We start from the raw sequence: 16,787 nt of genomic DNA on the forward strand, positions 1-16,787 counted from the left end.
GGTTACTCTGAAACCATCGGTTTCTGGGCTAAGTCCCAAGATGAGGAGATGCTCAGCCTGCTGTCAGAGCACCTCGCTGGGGTTCTTTCCTCCTTCCCATACTTTCCTTTTCCTCCTTAGTCCTGGAAGCATCTCCTGCCGGCCCAAGCATCTCCTGCCTGCCCATCTGGAGCATACGTACACCACACCAACCTGAATCGTGGCTGATTTGGCCCAAACCAGTGGCATTTGGAAGATGGGAGCACTTCTTGTTCCGGGGAGAATATTGTTTCCTTGGAGAGAGCACGCCGAGATGTGCTCCTGGGGGCTGAAGCTGCCCGTGAGCCCCACAGACGGCATGGTGGGGCAGCTCCCAGTAGGCGCTGGTCTCATTAACTCACCCAAGATGTTCCATGTCTTCCCTGAATTTAAAAGCACGTTATTGAAATTATTTTCTATAAGGGCTTTTTCAGTTCTCTGAGGGCTTATTGAAATTATAATATTTATTTAAAAACCAAAAAAAAAAAAAAGAAAAAGAAAAAATCCCAACCTCTCCCCAAACCCAAACTTGAAGGCTTTGTGCTTCCTCTGTGAGAGCGCCATTACCCCGCTCTCTGGGGGGATGAGTGGCTGCTTAATGGGGATCTTGCTGAGTCAGTGCTCGGCAAATGGCACAGCGGGGTCGGAGATTAGAGCACGCGCACGGAACCAAGGGGGATGTTTTAATAAGGTGGATGCTCAGCATCAGATCCCACCTGAACTAATGCTGGCAGCCTCGTTCTGCTCCCAGGATTTCTCTGCATCTTCAGCAGGTTACGCCGCTGTCAGTGCTGAATGGGGCCGTGGTTTTGGCCATCGCTAGTGCCCCTTTGCGTAGTCTGCTGGAACGCCTGTAACGAAGGGACCTAGCGCAGCGCTCAGGGGCATTTTAGGAAGGGAACTGCTGGAAAATTTAGGAAAGTGATGGGGCTTGTTTTTAGAAAGAGCGTTTTGTTAGTAGTCTGACATCACTACAAGATCTTCTTATATAATAAAAATGTACTGAACCTGTCTGTCCCTCATGTCTTGTGGTTATATGAAATTAGCGTAACAGATACCTAGGGATATTTTTGGGAAAGGCTTTAATACACCAAAAAGAATACAGGTCCAGCATTCTTTCAGCAGGCAGTTCCCCAGCTAACCCAGAGATCATACAGCATTATCACAGCCCATATATTCGTAGGGTCACTGCTGAATGCATTCTGTAAGCTGCATGCGTTTGCTTCCTGACCTGAGATCTTAACCAGTTTTTAGATGATGGTTTTTTTATCTTGAGAAAGAAAATCCCTATTCGGGTCACTTGTTGGGCTGTGTGTTGTTTTCAGATGCAGTTATTGCTTGCTATATTGCTTTTCTGCCTTGTGGGAGCTGAGCCAGCTTCCTTTCTGATTCAGAGAACTCCTTCCAGCAACAAGATTCTGACTCATTCCTGCTTGGCTTTCAGAGACCATTTTGCTGCTAACTTTAGGCCCTTCATCTCTGCTAGTCAACTTTTAGTAGCTTGGCATCTTTGGGAAAAAATGGTGCATGGCTTTGTGGGCAGGAGATCCAGTTCTGTTAACTTCTGGATCTCTTGGCAAGGCAGGGAAGAGGCTGTAGTTTTCCTTTCATCTTCCAAACTGACAGTTTCTCATAACTCAGTATTCTGCCATCATAATCAGTAAAGAATTCACATCCAAACGCACGCTGAAATTACCCACTTGTGGGGAAAAGTCTCTCATTATTCCAAACCACTTGCCATCTCCCGTGCGGAATACTGATAGGGATGGTTAGTTGCTGGAGTTGCAGGTTCAGTGGGGTCTTGCTCTCCCTGCCATCCACCCCAGAAGACCTACAGCCCACCACCAGACCCCGGGACCTGCAGCTTTCAGGGTGCTTCTATGGAAGCCAGCTAAATCTGGCTGAAACTGCACCTGTACAAAGAGGTATAATTGGAAGACGTTTAGGCTTACTTGGTCAGATGGGAAATGGCTGCTTGTGTACGAGGTTCACCACACAGGAGGACAGGAGAGTTCATGCTGTGTTGGAGTAAGTGAGACACAGAGCTGGGACCTGTGCTGGTGGGGTCACACTATCCCGGGCATCAATCCTGTCACCGTAGTGGGGGGACTTGTTGCCTTCCATGGGCGTTTCAAAATTATACGATATATAAAACTGCTAACTATTAGTTATATTCCGCTTCAGTCTGTATGTTTTGGAGGGGGGGTTGTTGTTTCGTAAAGAAAATGTGCCTGGGTTCGGCTGTTTGCACTGACAGCCAAACCGTTTGAGCAGCACAGTGACACAACAAGTTGCTGACACTACTGAGATTGGATATTTGTTTTAGCTTTGGGTCTCGGTGATAGAATCTAATTAGATACACGGGAGAAGATTTCAGAACAGTTTCTGAGTATCCGTGATTGGAAGGGAAGGAGTTATCTGTCCTGGAAAGGACAAGGGTGCAGCGAGTGCACAAATTGCAGCGGGGAATTGTGTGACAGCTTCAAACAAGCTGTCAGAAGAGGAAAGGAGACTGGGAAGTGCTTGAGTGACAAATTTTCTAGGATCACAGAGTCACACAGAAACTCACAGTACTTCATAAATATGTATTCATTAGGCAGCTCCGTGGACAAGGTAGGGGAAAATCAGGTGGCCTGGTACTGAAGTGCAGCTGTCAGGGGGGAGAAAGGGAGAGGGGAATTAGTGCACCGTGCAGCAGTGTGCTGCAGCCAGCGTGGGAGGACGTGTGGGGATTTAGGAATACAACCGCTTCAGCTGGAATTTGGAGACGGTGCCCCTATTATGAAAATTGTCACGAGGTTCCACCTTTCCTTTTAATCTATCTCCTTTACACAATGTTACTTCTACACACCGTGTGTTCCATCCGGATCAGTGCAAAGCCCGGTGCGCGGTGTTTTCAATCCACGAGGCCGATCAGGAGTGCTTCCTTCCTGATCACGTTAGTTTATTCTCACGAGGCATGCAGCGTGTTTACACGATGCTAGGTTACGTAGCTAAAATATTACTGAGTTTTTAGGAGATATTTGGGTAATCTATCAGGCATCCTCCATCTCTTACTTCCATTGCCAAACAGCTGCAAAATGACTCTTCTCTCTTTCATTCAGGCCACGTTATCGGTCTGACGTCCAGGGTCAGGGAATTCCATAGGTTGTGGTGAGGCCATCGCGTTTGCTTTGTGACAGTGCCGCATCCCGGAGCCTGTGATGAAAGTGAGCTTTCTTGGCTGTTTGTTCTGTGCTGATGAGTTTGTTACATGTGAATGAAATGCTTCAATTGTGTTTAATTTTCTGCTGTAAATGTCAAGGATGCAATAATGAGAGAGGATGGAACCTTTCTATGTGCTGTGTACTGCATCTGTCTGGAGTTATTTTCCCGACATGTTAAAGAGGAGCCATCAGAGCCAACTGCTACCCAAGGGAGAAAGCAGTTTTACAGGTCAGTTAACCACTTAGCGGCTTGTGTGTATGTACAGTACTGCGTGGCTGCACACCACGTTTATGTGACCAGAACATCACCCAGCTTCCTCTGAAATGTGTGTGGCCTATCCTGGATGTACAGACGTGCTAACCAACTCTTTGACACGTCTCTGCTTCCTTCCTGACACGCAGAAGCTGCTGCTGCCTGCCCCGGGCTTTGCTCTGTGCTGCCCGTGCACCTCGTTGCTGACCTCCGAGGTTGTCTGCGCTGTGCTAACCGTGGTGACTAATGCGGTTTGCTCCAGTTACCTCAGACACTGCTTGCAGTCAAATAACGCAGCAGAAAGTAGCTAAGCCAGTTGCTGTGGGGTTTTGCAGCCCACAGGAAATTCCAGGTTGCTGCACCACGTAGGCTGTTTCTAGCAGCTACGTGCTGGAGCTAGCTACCCTCAAGTTGGCTCCTACCAGGGACTCTGCATAGCTTCGGTTTTCACTTTTTGAGTAGAGGTATCTAAATGTCTAGGTTTAGATACCTTCTGTCTCTATATTGAGTTTTTTCTCAGCTTGAATGGTTTCCCAGAGTAAAAGGTAAGAAGAGGATCTTGCTCTTACCTCCATCTGGAATCCCTGTTCTACCCGGTAGAGCCAAGCGGCGGTGCGGTGCTCACCGTGCTACTGATTTTGCACCAGTCTAAGGAGCTGCCAAGTCCTAAAGCTTTAAAGCTGTATCTCCACTTGGCTAGTCTGCTCTTTCAGCAGAATGAAAGCACTAGCAAATACATACACGTCTTCCAGCTTCCCCTTGCATTCCCGTACCGAGTCCCTAATTCTCCTCCCCCAAAGGGAAGCTGTCAGCAGCACTAGCGAGTAGCCATCGTGCCATGCTTGAAACCTTGTGGGATCTGTATCCTGGTGATACTGCCTTAATCAGCTCTTGAAATGAGTTTGTATGTTTGTCTCCAAGAGCTGTGTGGCTCCTTGATTAATCGGCGGACATTCAGACCAGCGCTCTACCGGCTGTTGCAGAGCTTATGATGGAAATTCCCGAAGAACCTTGCTTTAACCTCCCAGACGCTCAGCACTTCTTCATGGGGTTTATAGCCACGTAGAAATGAATTTGCCAAGACAAATGAATGCAGTTATTGACTGGAGCAGCAGTTACCTGCCGCTATTGAACAGGTAGGAGAGGGTTAAGAAGAAAACCTCTTCTGAGCCACTAGATTGGCCCCGACTAAGATGAATGTCTAATTCACTCCCAGCGTCCTTACTGCTGCCAGTAATAAAAAGCTTGCTTCACATATTCACCCCACTGCAGACGTTTCTCTTAAATTAAATATCAAGAGGACATATAATAGCACGATTCCACGCCAAGCCAATATTATCAGATTGATGTCAGCAGTGATAATAGAAGAAGGATAAGTTGATGAGATTTCATTTATTAAATAAAGTAAAGGGAATACGCAGTGATAGAGAGGATTTGGTAACTCTTGGTGTGTCAAAATGCAGCGAGATCACACTCGTTCTGTCGTACCTCAAGGGATAGCAGAGAGAAGGATGCCCTTTGTTTCATTTTACGAAAACCTCTTCCTTCTTTTCCAGACAGACCTGGCTTAGCCCCCTCACTGGGAGGGGGCAGTGAGATCTGCAGTCACGGATTTCCCGTGCACCTCGCCTTCTGTCCCGCTGCAGAGCAGCAGAGGGTTTTCCCCTCTGTGGTGGGGCAGGCACTGCTAATGAGTTTTATTCCTAGATTCATCCTTTTCTTATTCTGCCTGTCATCTTTCCTCTGTTCTTCCTTTTCCTTTAAACAGACGAGAGCACGCAGTACTGGTTTAATCTTTCCTATTCTGTATGACCTGCATTTATTTCTGAGGTACCGTCCCGTACCTCCCTGTCTGTGTATTCCCCCAGCCTTCCCGCCCCAGCCCTTCTCTTTTGCCTTTTTTCCCACAAACGAGCCTCTTGCATCTTCATAATAGCAGCAGCAATTACAATGCATTTTGTTTTAGACAGAGGCTAATTGCCTACCTTTCTTGGTGGGAGCGTATTATGCTTAAAGCTGTGCCCCGTTTTAGGAGAAGGGTCAAAGCTTGCTGGTGTTCTGCTCTTTCTGTATTCAAAGCTCATCCCTTCTCCACCACATTCCTTTCCCATCACTGCTTAAGAAATAATAAAAGATGTTTGCAGTTAGATGCTGCTGCGCTCCGCCAGGTTCTTCACGTTCCTTTTCCTCGCAGATACTGATGCGTAGAGCTGGGCAGCTACTGGTGTGCGGGGCTGTAGGTCCCACCTAAAATATGACCTAAAATAATAATAACTAAAAAAAAAGGGTTACAGGGATCAGGAGGGTGACGTCCCTGAGTCAGTAGATGGGACAGGAGTAGTGGTTGCTGTGCTGGCAGGAAAGCTGCTCAAAACTGCCCACCAAAGCAGCCCAAATTCCCTTTTTGCTCCCAACGGGTATGGGAACCGCTCAGTTGGACATGGATGACCCGTGTGTTCCTGGGCTCTGCAGGATGTGCTTCCTTGTGCCGAGCAGCCTCTCACTTCTCATCCCCTCGTGTCGTAGATCCCACTGCATGGTGGGGCACGGCGACAGTTCTCTCCTGAGCAGCAATCGCGTCCCGCCCCGAAGTAAAATGTCGTTCGCAGTAGGATTTACCTGGTTTTGTTGAACTTCCAGTCCACTTATGAATGCACTCGGAAATTGGTTTGTGTGATTCGTATTGATAATTACCTTGGCTGATAATTATTGATATTATTGATATTGATAATATTGATAATTACCTCCTGGTGCATTGATTAGTTTCTCTAAATCTCTTTTGAGAAGATGGTGCGACTGATGCAGAACTAGACTTGGAGGCTTTATTCTGAAGACATGGCACCTTACTGCTGCAAAGCTCTGGGTACCCGCCTTGCAGTCGCCCAAGAATTCCTCCTCGTGGTGAGAAGACACAGGTACCAGTGCTGATGGAGGTGCTGGCTTGGCGATGTACCCTTTTCTGCTCGGTGATCCCTTGCCTCTGGTAGGCTTGAGCAGGTGCTCGGTGGCTTCTTTTTTATCATTTCTTGGCTTTTAAATAGCCCTCTGCGCTGCGGGCTGGCTACCAGGGGGCTCCTGGAGCAGAGGGGCGCCGACTTTGTGCTCCTGTCTGAGCCCCAGCTGGCTCCTACCTTTGTCATTACTCTACATAATGCAGACTGGTGCCATAGAAGAAACAGTGAACGAAAAGATAGAAAACCCCTTAATTATGGTAGCTTAATTATGATAGCTCTCCATGCTGACAGTGGCAACCTCAAGCATCCTGCTCTGCATTTCTCCAAGATATTTGTGCCACGTTGTTCAGTTGCAACGAGTACAGAGCGTTTTGTGGCGTGCTCTGCCTTTTTCTTCCCCCAGCTCTCCGCATGAAAATTACAAAACGCCCTTCAGTTTAACATGGCTGAGTTTAAAAAACCTAATTTTAAAAGTCTTAACTTCTTCATTGAACGGAGGGATTTGGTGGGATTTCCTGACCTGGTATTGTTTGGTATCGTTTCCACAGTCTCACTGATTTGATTAGAGTGATATTAAAGTTAGTGACAAAGCAAAATGCCAACATTATGAGTTTCTGAAGCTCCCTCTGAGTTCTTTTCTATTCCAAAATTTGAAGATTTTTTGGAATATGGATTTTTAGTGGATTTAAAGGTGATTTGCTATAGGACACAGAAATTACAAATGCACGCTAACCTCTGGGGCTGTGTGTGGAATATGTTTCTTCTAAAAGCTGTAAGGTTAGAAAAGAGGTGGAAAAAGAAGTCTGTGTCGTATTTCGGTGGTTTCTGATGCAAATATTGGTGTTTCAGGGTGTGGCTGTCACAGCGGTACTGAGGAAGCCTCAGTCTGTTGGCAGAGGAGGGCTGAGGACTGAAGAAATGTCCTTCGGAGCATGTCCCTGCCAAACTATTTGGAGGAAGCAGTGGGGTTGCTGATATGGAAAGGACAATTTCTTTTTTCTTCCTTTGTTCCTTCCACTTGCCTTCCTGAGCACCTTACAGAAATGAGCGTGATTTGGAAACTCATATCTGCGCTCTCCAAAAAAATTTTCAATGATCTAGCTTGAAGATTTCGCAGTTCTTAGAAATCTGTTTCACCTGAGAGAATGAGACGTGCCCGGGAACAGGTCATGTTTTCTTCCTGCCTGATTATGAAGCACTGCTGCTGAATGAGTGCCTGTTGTTGTTCCTGGGGAAATGAATCTATCGGAGCACGGCGTTCGTGCCTGCCTGCAGCATCAGGTGCTTTGGGAAGAAGAGGTGCATTTGATATTTGGGCACAGATCTCTTTAAGGACACTGGGGCGGGAAATGCAAGGAATTAAATGGATTTATGGTTTAGAAGGCAGCATCTGAGGGCTGCTACACCTAAGCATATGTTCTCTGGTAAAATGTACCGGGGCGATTGTGCTGCAAATGCCTGCAATCTGCGTCTGCCTGGCTGTGCAGCTGATGACACTGCTGTCACCGTGTTTGTGCCATTGTTGCTCGTATTGTTTTACAGTGACCTTCCCTTTATCGCTGCGGTTGCTTATGATGTGCCATATGCACACAGGCACGTGATGGTATAAGAGCATCATCCCTAATTGTTCCTGGTAGCTGTCATTGCCACTTGCAGGGTATGAGTCCCGCTTCCTTCAGAAATAAAGAAACAGGTACCTGGTCTTGCTATTATTCCCTGTTTTCTTTGAGTCACTAGGAGAATTACAGTGCTTCCAACCATGCTGGATTTTTTTCTGAAGTGTTTAAGTAGATGAGAATTCGATAGGTGGAGGTAGCTCCTTCAACAAGTCCATTCAGTTCCCTGTCAGCCTGTAACAGATCCAGGGCAGGCCCAGCCAGGACTCCGGAGTTCTGCCAAAGATTTCCAATGTGACTTGGGGAAATCATTGAACCTCTTGGAATTGATTTTTCCTAACTGCAGAGAAGTTACGATGTTTTATCTATGGGCAAGAGCCTTCCACACCAACCTAGAAAGAATGTGTTCCTTCTTTCTGCTTAGTGCTCTGGAGTTTTCAGCCGAAAGACACTGTTGGTCGTTTAACCCATTTTGGTGATCGCTGTTTTCACTGCTTTCTTTATTTTTTAGGGCTAGGTGACTTCAACACACCATTAGTGACGGTGCCACTAGTAATGTAGTAGTAAGTGGGTGAAAACTCCCCTTCACACATCTTTCTGTTCGTGTTTTCCCTGCAGGAGGAGGAACACCAATCCTGTCTGCGCAAGTCTGCAGTCTGAAATCCTGAAGTGCTACCAAGAAAACAAATGTGAGGTGCTCAAATGCTCAGAACTGGCTAAGGAGTATCAGCGCTGCGTTAGTGCCGCTCAGAAGGTAACAAAAGCTTCCCTGATACACTTGCGGGCTTTGCTGACTTGTTTTGCATGGTGTTTTCTTCTGGGAAATGTCTCTGAGATCTGCAGTATCTGATAGTTAAACTGTGGTGTTCATAGGAGACAAATGTTCCTCGGGATCCGTTTTGCACATTCATTCCACGTTTCTCAGTCGTGCTGTGGTGCGTCCCAGCAGCGGGTCCTGGGGTACCGAGCTGCTACCAGAACATGAGCGCTGATGCTCCTGGGTTTCAAAGTCAGCCACAGTGATTTTCCCAGGTTTTGCCTTCTTGGATGCTGCGTTCTGCAAACAGTAGGGAAATCCATTTTGCCAGTGTTGGCAACATTTTGAACCGGGCTCCAAACATCCTCGCTCCCATTATGGGACCTCACAATTGGAGGTCTCGCTTCCTTTCATGGCTGCATGAGGAAAGGTGCTTTACTGGGCGGAGGTGCTGCCTCTTGAGGGAACTGCACGCTCCTGAAAGCTCTTTGTCTTGTGCAGAGGTCCAGCAAGGCCACGGCTCTGCTGTCAGAGATGCAGAGCCCTGCTAGCTTCTGTTGATATCTTCGGACAGTGACTGCTCAGCACCTTGGAAAAATCTGTGGCTATTAAAACAAGAGAAGGAGAAAGGGAAAAAAACAGTATTTGAATGTTACAACTAGGAGATAGTCTTGGAAAAAGAGCACGGTAAGACAAGCTGCTGCTTGGGATGTCCGGAGTGTAAAGGATGTTCTCCGTGTGAGAATTCAGTCAGCTGTCCCTCCAGGGCAGACTTTTTTTTTTTTTTAATTCTTGAAGGGTGTTGAAACTCTATAGTAAGGTGGATTTGGGGAAAGGATAGAGCCTTCTGGGAATAGAGGACTGAGACTCCTCTCCTGGGATTATTAATATGAAGGCAGGGGGTGGGGGGAGGTGGAGATCTCGTCGAAGCAGTCTTTCTCTGTCGCATTAGCATTGTGAGGAGAAGCTGTATGGCTGATTTAAGTATAACATGAAACAAGCTGCCAGCCGGCTCCCAGAAGAAGCCCGACAGAAGGAGATGGGAAAATTGTCAGGATATATTAGACCAAATGTTGTTGCTAGTCCTGGTGGAATTTTTTTCCTTCCTGTTTACAAAGAAGGTCTTTGTATGTCTGCAAATCAGCAAGGTTAAAGCTGCCAGGGAAAGGGCTTTTCTCTGATATCTTTAAAGTCCCCAGCTCCCAAAACGTGTGGTTTCTTTTTCTTTCTCGGCTTTAAAGTAAAGCAGTGCCTTTGCTGCTGCACAATCCGTGCCCTCTGTTGCTGTGGGCAGAGCACTGGCGCATCTACTGCCAGCCTCCGTTACCTGATGCTTCCTCCTTGCCTCCTGTAAATCAGGCTTGTAGCCTTTTCAGTGGAGTATATCTTTAGCAAATGCATTTACCAATACATCTTTATTGCATGCAGTGCGGGCGGAATGTGATTACCAAAGAAGACAGATTGCATTAAACTTCAGCATATTTGCAAGCTGCGGCTCCAAGCCGCCTGAGAAAGGGGCTGGGATGCTGCCAGCCCTGAGCCCCAGCCCGACATTATTAAAGAGTAAATTGGAAGCTAAATGACTGGTAACAGCAGAGGGCAGTGAAAGATCCTATTAACTTGGAGCTTGTTTGGATTTCTGTGATTTTTTTTTATTTTTGGGGGGGAGGGGGCATGCTTGCTTTATAAACCAAAAGCTGGTGGTGGTCTGGGTTCCCAGAGTGCTCTCTGAACTTCAGATTTTTTTTTCCAAACTCCTTTGGAAACTTCTTGGAAGGAGCAGCACATAGGACACTAACCTGCCTTGTACATGATGACAGTATGACCGAGAATCTCCTTGCCCTGCTTTAAAAAGGGGCAAGAGATGCTAAGGCACAGGTAACTAAACCTTACAGCTAGACATAGGCACTAAAGGGCTCTGCAAGTGCAAATTCCAAAAGATGTCCGAGGAAATACATCTTCTGTAGTTTCCTTTATCCCAGGACAGCTCAAGCCCTGACACTTTGCCTTACTGCTCTTACCGAGTCCTCTGACTCGTGAGATATATATGTAACGATCACAAGCTGTTGTGGTTTTTTCATGAAGGACTATAAAACTCCCTCCTCCCTTCCCCATTTAAGCTGTTATTTTTCTTTAAGTTTAAATTAGCATCTTCTACCAAATGGCTTTCTGTCTCACGCATTCCTCATTCAGGAAATTCGGGTTGGAGGAATGTGGGAAAGAAGGGTCAGAATCTCTTGATATTTTTTTTTCCTTTTTTTTTTCCAAACATGATATGTTTGCCAGTATAGAGGATGTTGGAATCAAAGCTGGATGCGGGACTTAGCTGACTTGCATGCTGGTGATTTGTTCTTCTGCTTCTTACTAAACATTTTATAAGGCTTGGTGAATGTTCTGTAATGAAGCATCTGGTTCTCTGCAAGTTCTTTTTGATGGCTGGTTAAATGTCTCCAAGGCATGGTATACATTAGACTCACAGAAAGCAAGCTCTAGATTTCTAGGCTGAAAATTACAGTTTACAGCGGATTACTCTAATTCCTTGCATCTTCCCCCGAATTGTGCTGCTCCGAGACCGTTCCTTTGGGCACCCATTTCCCTTTGCCTACTGCAGCGCGCGTTTCTGATGCGGGAGGTGAGATGCGCCCTGTTACCTCAGCCCCACGGACGGATAGATCAGGAAACAATTTCAGGAGTTTGGAAATTTATTTTCTGCTCCCATTTGGTGTAGAGGCCCTCGCACTGCAGCGGGCTGCTACGTACCGTAGTGCAGGAAAGAGACGGAAATGGCGTTACCTGGTTCGTATGTGGTCATCAGGGCTTCTTTTGTAGTCGGGGGAGAGAAAGAGGCACAGCTAGAGCACGGTGCGCCTGGTCCTAAAACAGCCATGTAAAATAGGCCAGCTGAAATTCATCCTCGGGTGAGTATTTCTCCCTGCTGCGCAGGAGGCGTACCCAGCCCCTGAACTCCAAAATTAACGCGTACAGTGGGATGTTACTGGGCTTAGGGGAGCAGGATCCTCTTCTGGATGTAGCTAGCACGCTCTCGACGTGCTCTGTGTAACCTGCTCACTAGCTTTGCCGGTTGTGCTCTCCTGAATGTTCAATTTTGCTTGTGTCATCACAAGCTGCAGCAGCAGCAGCCCGCGTGGGCTCTGGGTTGCTTTCTGCATCCTGAGCTTTGCTTGTGTTGAAGCCCTCTGACTTGAGAGGACGTAACTGCAATGTCTCCTGTTTAATTTAGGAGTGTTTTATCTTTTCTGGTGGTCTGTTTTCGTGGCTCTGCAGAACTTCAGCTACAGCATAAGAATCGCTGGTTTTAAATCTAATAAAAGCTGGGATAATGGGACAGCTGTGGGAGGGGCAGTTCCCATTGTGTCTTTTAAAATTGCCTGTAGTTTATTGACCGCAAGTTTCACCAAGAGCTACTGCTGCCGCTAGATAATGAGAATTGAAAATTGCTGCTGCTGTTTCCCCGAGGTTTTATCTTGTGCCAATGAGAAGAGGGTGTGGAAGGAAAAAGGAGAGTGGGCAGTGGAAATCTGCGTAATTTCTTATTTTGAGCCCAGATGGAAGGGAAAAACAAATTATGTTTTTGAAGTCAGAGCCCTATTACTGAATTGCTCCCCCACCCTGCGAAGGCGCGCTCACATGCGAGCTTTTCCGAATATTTGTGACCCCCTTCTGCTTCCTCTGCGTCCTCTTCACACCAGAAGGCAAATCTGAATTTCCATAGAATTTCACTTAGCTAATTTGTTATGTAATTGGTGGCTCTACAAGGGAATCTCCGACCAGCTGCCACTTGAAAACCGTGGCCTCTGGTGACCACGTATTAACGCGATGTGCGATTTTGAGGAGTGCTGCTTCTCGCAACCGTGTGCGAAGAAATGTCTGCTGCTAAAGAGCATGTAGCCCCTTTTTTTTTTCCCAGGTGTTCTCTTAATGTCTCCAGGTGCCTGATTTTCACAGAGGGACCAAGGTGAAATTTTTTGTGCTCTAGCTCCTGGCCAAACCAAGTTATAAAGAGCTGCATAGTCAGACACATGTATTCCCTTGTCAACAGGAGGGGTACACACTGAGCTGGGAGCCCTTCATAATTCCGCTCTCTTTCTCTCTGTTCTACATCCAGCTTCTCACAAGCCTGCTATTCATAACAGACAAAGGTAAACCTACTTCTATCAAGGCTTTAGGGCTTGTCTACATAAGGAAATTACAATGCAATAAACTGGCGAGCGAGTTTATTGTGCAGCAACTTCGCTCTACGTGAACGGTCTTGGTTGGTAATGGCAGGACGGGAAAATTCGCCCTTGTTTGCTGTGAGTCGCTCTGCTATGCAAACAAGCCCGTGCAAAACACTGCCCGGATTCCAGCAGAGGTAGCCTTGTAACGTAACCTTGAGTCTGCTGCATTCTCCTTTACCCTTGGCTGTAATAAAAAGTAATGTGGTCAATTTACTGCTCTTACTTTTCCGAGCGATCCCTCTGAAAGCCCGTTTAACACAGAGCAGAGCATTGCAACTCTGCCTCAAGTTTACTCCTGCTCCGTGGGCAGTGACCTGGGTTGGTGTTACCGAGCAGATGCAGCAGACAGCCGTGCAGCATCCCAGCCTGCTGGAGCAATTCTGCTCAAGCTTTGTGGATCCTGCTGGAGTTTGGCCTGCTGGGAACTGTTGTTTCCATACCTCAAATCTCTGCTGAAGATAATCAGCTCCTGGAGGCGTTGGGTGCCGCGGGCTGTGCTGCGGGTATCTCTGACCAGCAGGTATCGTTAGACTCGTTTATAGAGCTGTTGCCATTCTGATGGGTTGCAGAATGCTTTGTAGGTTGTTCTCTGTAGAGACCAGTGGTCAGTGTGCATGGCTGGGGGAACCTTGACCAGGTATACCGAGAAATGCTGGGATTCTGCCTCCCTCCCTGAGGTTCTGCAGAGGTAGATCTTAGCTGTTGAAATCTGGTGGAGAAGGTACAAATATATCACAAGGTATGCTGCTTTCAGTCCAGTATATCTAACTTGGAAGGCTCTAGGGTTGTTTGAGCTTTCTGAAATCCAACTTTGTAGTTTGAGATAAATCGGCGCTCAGATCAGGAGCGTGATGCACGCAGCCATCCTCAGCCAGGCATTTGCTTGCCCTGCCTCCCGCCTGCCCGTCCTTGTTCAAAGCAAACGTATCTGTAAAGTGTTTTCCTTGCTTTCTCTGTAAAGTCAATTCTCTTTTTTAATCTTTCTCTCTCCCAACCTTTATTTGTGCAAATGCTGTGGTGATAACACTATCGGAGGAGTTTATGACTCAATAAATGGCCCCCACAAGGGACTCGGTGGAGAGGCCGCAAGCTGCAGGCAGCTGCTGTTTATTTAGTCGTAAACACAGAGGAGAGCGGCGCTGGATTAACTGTACCCAAGCATCCCCTGACCTGTTATTTGCAAAGGTGAAAATGATCCATATTTTGCTTCAATTTATAAAGGAAGGAGATGGTTATTGTTTTGATTTTTTTTTCAAGGCAGCGATTCCTGGTTCCGGTGAGCCTTTGGTCCTTCCGCGTTTCCTATCCCCAGGAGTTCATCAATTGATAAACTGAAAATACAGAGCTGCCTGAAAGGACATAAACCGCCATCTTAATATATGAGGCATGTCCCAGAATAAAATGCTGGCCTACTTAAAATGGAAATGGCTGCTGCATATACCCGGTATTCATGAAACTGGAGGCATAAGTTCTTTATTTGCTCTGTATCTCAGCACTTCACAAAGCCCTGATGCTCCTCACAGCTTGGCATATCGTCAGCACTTATTAACCCAACTACCTTCTCTCTCTGCTGTTTGCCCGAACATAAAAAATAAAGCCCAAACACGACACATTCTGGAGTTCGCCATTTTCATAGAAAACGAGCACAAATAAGCTGAAAACTTTATTTTGCCCAGTTGGCTGTGCTTCAAGGCTCCTCTTCGAGAGATATTTTGTCCATACCCTCCACCGTTTTTCTCTCGAGTTCTTGTAGCCTTTGCCTGGTCTGGAAGGAGGACTGCCTGACCCCATTTCTCTCCTCCAAAACAATCCATTGTCTAACAGTGCAACTCACAGTCCTCGATTATTTATTTAGTCTCTGGTTTTTGCTTCTTTGTCTTTTTGTTTATTTTTTGACATCGTTGCAGTGAGGCAGAATTGCCTTTGGGTCTAATTTCTCACTTAATGGTTCCGATCTCTGATGTACTTACAGGTAAAGTTAATCTAAATGTGCATGTTTCACAGATGGTTTTGAAGGAAGCTGTTAAAAGAGGGAAAGAAGTCAGAACATCATTACAGTTTCTGGAGTTGGACTAGATGGCATCTCATTACGTTTAAAATGTGGTCTGTGCTGCAGCTCTTTCTGATTTAAAACTTAGTTTGTCTGAATCTGTTTGAAAGCAGCCTGAAAAATATTCTGCAATAAAAAATACTGTAGAGCTGGCCAGTGAGGAACAGAAGTCAGAGCTGACTTTACATGCTGTGGTCTTTGAGAGGGTGAATCTGAAAACGGGCATTTGAGGTTGGGGAATCAAAATTTCAAGCAGAGTAGGGCCAAGCACTATCCAAAAAGGCACGTGTTTGTCTCATTTGTCATTCTCTCTTTTAAAATTATTGCTTTATTACCTTAAAGTAATGGGACCTACGTGGATCTACTTCATCTAAGAGGTTTCCCAGATTCTGGGCTCTCTGTATGGTGTGTTAGGTGTTTTCCTGAGAACTGTAGCCTGTCTGCAGCCAGGCTTATCTACTCTGGGAAATAGTTGCTCGGGGGTAAGCGAGTGTTGTGATACATCATGCTGTTTTAATGCCAGATTTTTTCACAAAAGATTTGTAGCACTGTGTTGGCAAGTTGGAAGTGGAAATTCTTACTCAGATTAATTCTGGGAGACTGATGACCAAGCAGTCTTGGACAGAAAGAAGTTGATTTCCAATTTTTAAACTCTGTGTTTTGCTGCTGAAGTTAGATTGAAACAGATCCACAAAAATTGCTGTTGATAGCAACTGCTGGTTAGAAGCACAAGGTCAATGGTCAAATGCCTTCAGACTCCCAGGAAGCTCCCAAATTGCCCCGACTTCCATAACTTGGTGCTAATGTTAGATCCATTCTCTGACAACTTGGCTATAACTTGGGAAATTGTATCTGCGATGCCAAAGCCTTCATGACAAACTGGGGAAACCAAAGATTTGTTATGCTTGTTGTTGGTCTTAGTCCGTGCAGGAAGGTTTCCAGCTTCGTGCAGCCCACAGTTCTCACACACCATCCATCAGCTGTTTCATTAGCAGCTCCTGGGGCTGAATACCCTGAGGACTAATGGGATTTGCTGCTTTCCCCAATCCGTTGGATTTGTCTGTGTGGATAGCATGGTCAGGGGTTATTCAGGTGGCACCTGTCCTAATCACGTGGAAGAGTTACTGCCAAGCAAGCAAGACTGCTCCACCTAGAGCTCTGCAGTGCCAAGGAGAACGTGGGAAGGTAATGAGCACCCCATGAGCCCTCTTATTAGTAGGATGCCAACCCTTTTCTCATCCAAGCTATGGCACGTCGAAGGAGAAGGCCTAGGGAAGTTGTCCTGATGTTGCTTGCTTGCATTTGTTCTCTTCCCAGAGCATCTCTGCCCACGGCTGGGGAGCATTCATCTGTTACAGAACCTAAACTTAATGGGGAATGTCCTCGGGAATCCTGCCTGCGTTAATTGTGGATTTCATCCCTTTGTGGCTCTGTCTGTGTGTCCAGCAGGCCTCCTTGCCTGCAGGTGTTACCTACTGTGTTTGGAGAGCTTCCAAAGCACTTTCAAGCCCTCAGTCCTAGCTAGACCTTCTCGGGCTGGGTGAAGTAATGTTACTGGACTTCAGGGCTGCAGGTACAGGAGCAGGACGAGAAGCAGACAGCCTCTTACAGCGATGTGCATATAGTAACAGGGCAGCTCTGCTGCCGCCATGCTGGTCTCTTGGCAAGAAACATTTCAGGTTCTAACCTCTTTTT

At 46.5% G+C, this 16,787-nt stretch overlaps 1 protein-coding gene across 4 annotated transcripts in view; it reads left to right on the plus strand.

The window, feature by feature from the left end:
* Window positions 1–16,787, plus strand: part of CHCHD6 (coiled-coil-helix-coiled-coil-helix domain containing 6) — a 124,092-nt gene that overhangs the window by 65,719 nt on the left and 41,586 nt on the right. For 3 of the 4 annotated variants that reach the window (XM_035337669.1, XM_035337670.1, XM_035337668.1), the window contains exon 8: window positions 8,666–8,801. In XM_035337669.1, the coding sequence (XP_035193560.1) occupies window positions 8,666–8,801 (136 nt within the window). Of the gene's footprint in view, window positions 1–8,665; window positions 8,802–14,299; window positions 14,639–16,787 lie in introns of those variants that run through there. The other variant, XM_035337667.1, reaches the window with a different exon arrangement.

Source organism: Oxyura jamaicensis, chromosome 12 (assembly GCF_011077185.1).
Source record: "Oxyura jamaicensis isolate SHBP4307 breed ruddy duck chromosome 12, BPBGC_Ojam_1.0, whole genome shotgun sequence".
NCBI lineage: Eukaryota > Metazoa > Chordata > Aves > Anseriformes > Anatidae > Oxyura > Oxyura jamaicensis.